At 34.3% G+C, this 8,823-nt stretch overlaps 1 protein-coding gene across 4 annotated transcripts; it reads right to left on the bottom strand.

The window, feature by feature from the left end:
* Positions 1-3,145: 3,145 nt before the first annotated feature.
* On the bottom strand, positions 3,146-8,578 carry LOC114282877 (GDSL esterase/lipase At1g54790). Of its 4 annotated transcripts, none has more exons than XM_082870124.1 (6): positions 8,371-8,496; positions 7,761-7,904; positions 6,715-6,915; positions 5,991-6,157; positions 4,576-4,846; positions 3,146-3,733 (listed from the first exon to the last, which is right to left on the bottom strand). In XM_082870124.1, the coding sequence occupies exons 2-6, from the start codon at positions 7,792-7,794 to the stop codon at positions 3,471-3,473; spliced, it is 936 nt and encodes a 311-aa protein (XP_082726250.1). In that variant the 5' UTR covers positions 7,795-7,904; positions 8,371-8,496; the 3' UTR covers positions 3,146-3,470. The 4 variants fall into 4 exon arrangements, with proteins under 4 accessions (XP_082726250.1, XP_082726251.1, XP_082726252.1 ...); XM_082870125.1 differs by having other exon boundaries at positions 7,761-7,907; positions 8,371-8,459; XM_082870126.1 differs by lacking the exon at positions 7,761-7,904 and having other exon boundaries at positions 8,371-8,578.
* Between the last annotated feature and the right edge of the window lie 245 nt (positions 8,579-8,823).

Raw genomic sequence — 8,823 nt, 5'->3', positions numbered from 1 at the left:
AAATAAGCCAAAAAGCCCCACTGTTCAAAGTTTTCAAAAAAAAAAAAAATAGGCTGCAGCTGCTGGCAGTGTAGGCACAGCCTACACTGTCCATTGACAAATTGTTACATCAACTGATAAATTACGATTTTGCCCTTTTATATCAATTTAAAAAATTGTAATCTTAAGGACAAATTTGTCATTTTAATTTCAAACATCATTTCAACACATTTTTCAATACAACAACTCAAATAAAAATTTATCTCATCTTCCCAAACACAAAAACTAAAATAGCCTACTAAAATAGCAAAAAAATCAAAAAATCTCTAAAATAGCCACTTCCCAAACGAGGCCAATATGTATATACCTATCAATCCTTAACATCATTCAATTACATCTCATATCAATTTTAAATCCAAAAGTACAAAGTGTTACATGAACAAATCATATTTTATTTTATAAAATGAATTATTTAAATTTAAAGTCGTAGTTATTGTCCACTTTAATTGTTTGCATCTTTTTCACTCTCCAAATTGTGATAATTTTTGGCTGTTTTATTCATGAAACCTTCCTGGTAATTGTTTGCACCTTTTTCACTTTCCTTATACCTCTTAAACTGATACAAAACCTTCATGATTGGAGAATAATTTTGGGAAAAAAATTCAAAATCAAAAGGAAAATAATAATTAAGTGTAATAATATTGTATTATGGTAAATCGGAGAGTTTCTACTACAGAATACAGAGGAATGGTACTGGGCTTGTTTTTCAAACCAAATTTCAAAATAAGAGGAAATAAAGAGCGCTGCACCTGCCAAAATTCTTTGGACCCCCCATTTTATAATTTTTTTTTATTACAATTATACCATAAAATAAAATTACATTAAAAGACATTATTAAATGAAACACCCATCTATCAATAAGAACTAATACTCTATAATATTGGACACCCACCCCCCACCCCCACCCCTACCTCCAACTCCAACTACAACTATACGTATTCCATGTTTGCAAATCTTAAACCTATTACTTTTCATAACCAACTAATATAAACCCTAAATCTATTATTTTTCATAATCATCTTAAATCCTGAATGTGTCATCTTCATCACCATCATCAACGCTATTGAATTTGAAAGTTTTGCTTCAAGTATAACGTATACTTCATCACTTATTTCACTGTGTAGAGCAATGGAGGACGAGGACAACAATTCTAGTGAGACCGGCGTTCCATTAATAAGTTTATCTGTCTTATATTAACATTTTCGGTCGTTCTTGTTTCGTTCGTGCTGTTTGGTACTGGTTTGCTGACTGTTATAATTATGTTCGGTAATACAATACTGAACATAATCCTTTCGTTCAATACATAAGTTCCGAACATTAATGCAAATAGTCAGTTATGTAATTTTCTTTGTTAAACTAACTTAGAATGGAAAAGAGTGAATTCGAATGGATTTAAGTTGTGTATTTTGAATGAAATTAATTCATGTTATTTTAAGTTGTGAATTGGAATGGATTCAAGTTACACAGTGATGAACAAATTTTGTTCAGACATACAGTGCTGACATGATCATTATTGTTCGACAAAACAGTTCTGAACAAAATACATTTTTTCCGCTACACAGTGGTGAACAAATTGGGTGGGTGTGCATTTCATTGTGAAAATATTATGGAGATTAGTTTTCTATTCTAAAATATTATGGAAATATTATGGAGATTAGTTTTCCATATATATACATTGTTTTCTATTCCTACAATGTGCATCAATCTTCACTTTCTCATATGAATTTCCCAATCAATGGCAAATTCCAAAAAAACCCACGTCGTCGAAATCCCAATCGACAAAGAACACCAACCCCACAAACTAATCTCCACAATTCAAAACCACCCACTAATGGAAATCTCTCAAAGCCCGGGTCACCTCTTACTCTTCAAGCTCTTGCAAAGAGAAGAACACCTCTGTGCTCGCCGAATCACAATTAAAAAAACAAGAAAAGACACAATTGGAAGAGAAATATTCCAACTGTGTTTTTTCTTCTTCATTTTCCACTTCTTATTCTCAATCATTCTCTTCACTTCAACCACCAAAAACCAAAATGATTACAAATCTTTGTGTGAAAAATGATGAGATCCATCGATTTTGTCGGTTTTGGTTTCGATTGTTGTGATCTTCTTGGTTCAGATTAAGCTCTGGAGGTACTGGAAAGTGGAGAGAGAGTTACAGAGAGAGAGAGGAGCGATGGCAGAGCAATGACGAGGTGGATTCAAGAGATGAGAATGAAAGGCGCGAGTTTTGATTTGTCAAAGGAGAGTCGGGGAAGGAGAGGGATGAAAAATTAGGTGAGTGTGTATTTCATTGTGAAAATATTATGAATATGGGTAGATTTGGTAATAAGTGGGGTGTCCAACAAAATATTATTAAAATTTAGGATTTAGGGTTGAGGTCCAAAGAAATGGACAGTCCAAAGAATTTTGGTAGGTGCTACTAGCAGCACTCGAAATAAATCCAAGGAAATGAAAACAATACCAAACAAATTAATTACCTGAATACTTTTGTAATTCTTGTAACACTGTCAAAGATCATTTTTCTGTTTGAAATTGCAGCATTGGTGGCTAGTACATTGAAGCATTTTTTAGCAGCGTGCGACAAAAGAGAGCCCAAATTCAAAACCAGAGAAGACGTGGAAGAGAAGCGTTGACAGTTCGCTCTTGTAGTCAGAGGTTTGTTGGAGATCGCTTTCGTTGTTCCTATTGCATAATACTGTGGTATATGCTTATGTTTCCAAGTAGTGAGTTGTGTCCAAGAAATAAATCCAGAAAAACATTTACAAAACTTTGTAGAAATGGCCATGTAGAACACACAGTTGATGAGAAATTTGCAATCGAACAATAGGAACCGAAATTTTGAAGTATATGTTAAATAAATCAAACCAAACTAAGCCTAGTGTCTAGATCTGTTGGAATCAGTTACATGAATTATTTTTTGACATACCGCTTTGTCAATAACTATATGTTCAGTTAAATATATATATATATATATTTACTACAGCATTCCAAGTCAAGTCTTCTCCTCGCCTAACATTTCTGTTGATAATAATCATATGTCTTTTTAGGTTTGCAGAAGTTACTAAGTATGTGCCGTAGCAGAAAAGTGTAAAAGCGAAATATGTAGCAATAAGAACACCATAACTCTTCTTTAACTCCGTTGAATCCAAAGATTATCAGAATAATTGAAAAAAATAAAACTCTGAATGAAAATCTATAGTAATTATAAACTATACAACTATTGAGGCATGATGCTTGCCTCGTTATTAATAATAAACTAGACATAATTCTTGTAGAACAAAAAACACCTAAAATATGAAAACTAAATCAACACAATTTAGGAAACTAGTAATTCCATGCCATTTGTAAGAACATAAATTCATCATCAACCTAGAGTATGCAATAGATTTGGAAAAGAGAATAAAAAACAACGATAAACATACTGGTTTTCAAAACTCGAGGTTGAGAAGGGAAGGCATCTTGCTTGAGAAGGGTGGATCAGAAAATTTCCCAGAGAGAATTTGTGTTGAGATATACCGGTTTGCAGCCTCTGTTAAATGAACTCCGTCCCAACTCACATATTCAGCACTATTACTGCACGCTTTGGCTGTGACTGACCTCCCATTCAAGACTTTTGTTTGACTACACATGATATCATTGTTCAAAGGTGGACCTCCATACCCGCAACACGCCATTATTGGTTGCTTAAATCCTGCAAATTATTATATTCATACAAAATCAATTCTATTTGAATGTCACCGGATAGAATAGAAAAAGAAACAACACTATTGTGAAGGACAAAAACCTAGATATCTATGATTGTCCATATTGTTTTTTGGACTTGACAAAAGGGCTGGGGATAAAAGACTGCCCACAAAATAGAGTGAAATTGATGAAACGTGTGCATATTTTTCATACATGTGTTTCCACACACATCCATCAGTTTGAGAACAAGAACATTTTAAAGGATTGATATAATTTATCACACAAAATGCAGGGTAATCAAGACTGTTAAGCCCATAAAAGTGCACGGATAATTCTAGATGGGAGTCGTATATGTATTGTATACGTAAAAGGCTAAAATGCCTCCAAAATTAGAAGAAGGATCTAAAATCTTAAATTCTATTTTCCATTGAAAAAGAAGCAAAAAAGGTACCTAATTACACCACCAAACATTGAAACAGGTAAAATTCAAACAAAGTTTTGCACATTTCACAGATTCATTGAAATTGTGAAAGTAAAACATTCTCTCTCTCATGGAGTGTAAAACAGACATACTTACCGTAGCGAGAATAATTAACGGTGAGGTCAAACTTTCTTATAAAGATGCTGGTATAAGTAAGAAAACAGAAACAAGATTGACATAATAGAAACTATATGAAACAGGAAAGCAAAAACTGTTTTAGAAAATCATACACTGCCTTGTGATTATGTGAGAGAGCCGAAACTAAACAAAAACAAACAGTAAAGGAATCAACAGTGTATTAATCAAACAGAAACAGAAAAAACTCACAATCTGTATGAATGCAATGAGGTTAAAACAAACATGCTTACCATACCGAGAACAGTTAACAATGAGATCAAACTTGATTGCAAAGATGTCGGTATAAGTTATATTTGCCTCTGAGTATTGGCTCTGCAATTTTTTGCAGCGTTCATGGAGCTGCAAGTTGAAAATTTTTGCAGCCTGGTTATGCGAGCTCAAACACCCATGCTCATCATGCTTCGATGGATCGGTTCCATATTTTGCAATAATCTGAGCCAAGCAACCATGAGGACCCGTGTTATGAACCCAAATATTTCGCGCCCCCTCCTCGTATAGTTTCTGAGGAACTAAAATTCTGTTAGTCTAACAGATCTAAGACATACAGTTGCATGGCATGAAACATTACAATATGATAATTTACTAATCTCAAATAAGCCAAAAAAAAATTCCCACAAAAATCCTTTTTTTTTTTTTTTACAGAAATATGTTTGGTTGCTGTCTTGAAACTGATATGCTAGTGATTGTATTAGTGGTGGTTGTGGTGGGTGGTGGAAGTGTTGGTGGCAGTGGTGGTGAGGTGGTCCAGGGGTGTCGGTGGTGAAAGTGGTGGCGGGGTGCTAGTGGTGGGCTGACCTTGAGTTGTTGGAGGCCCTAGGCAAATTCTTGAATTGTGGCCCTCTATGCATAATCACAAATTTTTATTTTTATTTTTGGGTTAAAATGGCAAGTACTTATACTTTTTATTTTATTTGCCAATAATACCCATACAAATTCTGCTTACATAAATGACTAAAATTATATACTAAAGTTATTTACATAGATCAAGACATAAAAAAATCATTACAAAAACTCAAAAAAGATAATGGTCTTATATCTTAACAAAATCCAGTTTACAACAAGAAAGAAATCACCCAATCTAAAAATTAAATAAATCAAAAGTTGTAATATTAAATAAAAAATTGAACCAACTACAAGAAGGTATCAGTTAGTTTACTTTTCTCATATTTTTAAATGCAAAATACTAATTAAAAAAGACTACATGTTCTATAAAGGTCCTTTACTTTAAATTGTGAACTTATATAAGTTGAACTGAATCATTATTTTTTAGCCCATTAATGATACAAGTGTTAAATTAGTTGGGGGCCCAAGGCAACTGCCTTTGTTGCCTTGGCCCAAGGCCAGCCTGGTAGTGGTGGTGAAGCGATGTAGTGGAGGTGTGGTAATGGTGGTGGTGGTGGTGGAGGTGGGTTGATGGCGGTGGTGGTTTTGAGGTGGAGGAGGTGATGGTGATGGTGATGGTGATGGTGGCAGTGGTAGTGTGGTGGCATTAGTAAGATTTTGATGCGGAAAATGTCTTCCACTTTTCAACCCTAATAAGTTTGCTTTCAATTGACCACAACAGTGATTATGATTTTCTGTCATATCAAACGTCAAAAAAAGAAGAAAATATTTTCCATCGAAACAAAGGGAGCATTAAGCTGACCTTAATTCCAGCTTCAAATTCTGCTAAAATTGTTTGAATGAAAGCAAGAACTTGGTCCAATGGCATGGAATCATAGTCAACTCTAAGATCATTTTGGCCTATGTCAAACATGTACAGCCCCTTGTTGAAATAATCCTCTGGTGGAAGGTACCTGTCAAGTTCTTTTGCTGCAACAAAATTAAGAATACAATAATATTATTCTAGTATTTTGCTCGTATGCCAGATTTTCTATTAGCTACAATGTTATGTATGGATCTTGGATTGATGGAGGAATTTGTAGAGGGAAAAGAAATGATAACCAAACTGGAATTAAGGTTGTTTTTCATTTTTTGTTTTTATTTTCTGAAAAAAAAAAAAAAAAAAGAAGAAGACAAAAAAAGGAGCATCAAACTTGTTTGGTGAACCGGTTTTGAAAATTGTTTTCGGGATTTTTTCATATTTTAAATAACTTAAGTCTTTAGAACACACCAATAAGTGGTTTCCAAATTTTCAAAAACTGCAACTGCACAAAAATAAATTGTGTACAAACTTTTCATTGTTTTGTTTCGAAAAAAAAAAATGAAAAGACAACCAAATAACCATTTTTTCCCCTCACTTTAATTTTCCTTTCACAAATTCATGATTCAAACACAATAGAAATGTTAATCATACACATAACAAACCAAAAATCCAATAATTTTTTTAGTCATTACTTCTAATTTTTTTGAAGATGCCAAGAACATACTCTCAGATTGCAGTCTCAGAACCTCAGCCTTGAATTGCAGAAATTGAGATACCTGAATCCCAAATGAAAAGGGGCAATTAGATTGTGCAGTAGCTGGAAGTACAGTACAACCTGAAGCTGCAAAATTGCATCCATTCCTGAAACTTGGAGCCCCAATTGCATTCAAATAGGGATTTAAAAATGGCAGCCCCATTGCATCCACTGCAACACAACCCGAAAAAAAATAAAAATAAATAAAAAATTTACATTAGTAGTCCCATCCCAGTAGTTTTTCTCTTATATCAATTTGCTTATTATAGCTCTAATTGCATCAATTTTACTCTTACATTTTTAATATTGTGTCAATTCAGTCCAATTAATGCCCCATTAAATTTTGTCATTTGACTCTCCTCAAAGTAATTGAGGTTGAGGGGTTGGGAGCTTCTATTTGAACGCTAACCTTTTTCTCAATTCATACAATCAATTGTTCAGATATCAACTACCGAACAAAATTCCAATTCGGTGAACCAAAAAAATGGTGTAAGTTGAGAAGTTTTGTGGTGTGCAAATGGACACTACCGATTATTTGGCCCTTGATTTTTAACTACTTTTTTAACCAATGTTATCAGCTGTTCTAAATGGACACTTCGTGTAAAATTAAAGGGATGAGCTCCACTCCACACCCCATCTCTCTACACCCCTCCATACCCCTTTTGTCTAAACCATCTATCTCATAGGACTCACAGCAAAGGTTATCCACACAAAAAATCAGTTTCATCGGACAACTATAAACACATGAAGTTCATGTGTGGATAACATTCATTGCAAGACCTATGAGATAGTCGGTTCAAATATCTGTGTGTGCCCAGGTTAAAACCCGCAAGAGGAGTATGGAGAGATGAGGTATGGAGGAGCTAATGCCAAAATTAAAGCACAAAATTGATACAATTGAAACTAAATTACAGAAACAAGAGGTATAATTTGCCCCCAAAAAAAATTGTGAAAAAAAGAAAACATAGATTTGAAATGATTAATTGAAGAATAGAAGGAGAGTAAGAAAGGTTCACTTAGAAAATCAATGACAAGACGGCCATCGCACATCCTTGAAGATGATTTGTGGAAATAAGTGCAGCCATAGGGAAGGCTGAGGTGGACGCCGAGGCCGGCGGAAATCTCGCCAGTGTCGGAATTGGAATCGCCGAAGTTGAAAACTGCTGGGAAATTGAAATCAACAATAGAGTTGGGATTTGCAAGAAGGGGAGAGAGAATTGAGCAAGACAATAGTGATAGAAGAAGAATTATGAGATTCATCTTCATCTTCAAGATCAAGTTCTTGTCTAGTGGGAAAAAACAGAGGCACAGGGCAAAGGTCAAAGGTTAGGGAAATCCCATTATTCCATATTTTTCATATGTATTGGTGGGACTTTTGATATTAAAAAGTATAATTTTTTGTACTATTGGAAAATGACTACAATAATATTCAAATTGAAGAGACTTTTACGAAGTTTTGTTCTCTTTCATCTAAAGAAATTAAAATTATAATCACGAGACAATTATGGTGATGGAGATCAAGAAGATACAAACACAATCAAACTCGTCGTGAATTCGATAAATGTGATATGCAATTACAACAACATTTAACAATAATTAGAACCAGAAGAGGCTGACAGAGATTACCTGGATGGTTCCATGGCGAGAAAGGCCGAGAAAAGGTCGAGGCATGCAGGAGAAACACTGAGCTAGAGCTCTCTCTCCGCCATGGCTATGGCGTCTCATGCGTTTGAGGGGTTTAAGAGGTTTGTAAAATTACACCTTCAACCCCCTTTTTAGAGAATCTTCAAAGTTGCTTTTTTTTTCCCCCTAAATTAAAACTCTATTTGGTATCAAGTGTTTTAAAGAGGTATGTTGAACTTTTATGAAATACAGGTCGATCGGACAAATGATTGGGTAGATGTTTGGCTGATCGATTGGTTAGGGTAATTTTTTTACAAATTTTTGTAAAGAAGTAGTTATTTGGAAGACATCTTATGAAGAAAATATAACAGTTATGAACAATGAAATGATAAAAGGTTCTGGCCGATCGACCGGTTAGGATAATTTTTTTACAAATTTTTGCAAAGAAGTAGTCAT

Source organism: Camellia sinensis, chromosome 5 (assembly GCF_055761805.1).
Source record: "Camellia sinensis isolate YWXY chromosome 5, ASM5576180v1, whole genome shotgun sequence".
Taxonomy (NCBI): Eukaryota; Viridiplantae; Streptophyta; class Magnoliopsida; order Ericales; family Theaceae; genus Camellia; species Camellia sinensis.
Note: the sequence above shows the minus strand (reverse complement) of the source record. Positions and strands in the feature narration are given on the sequence as shown.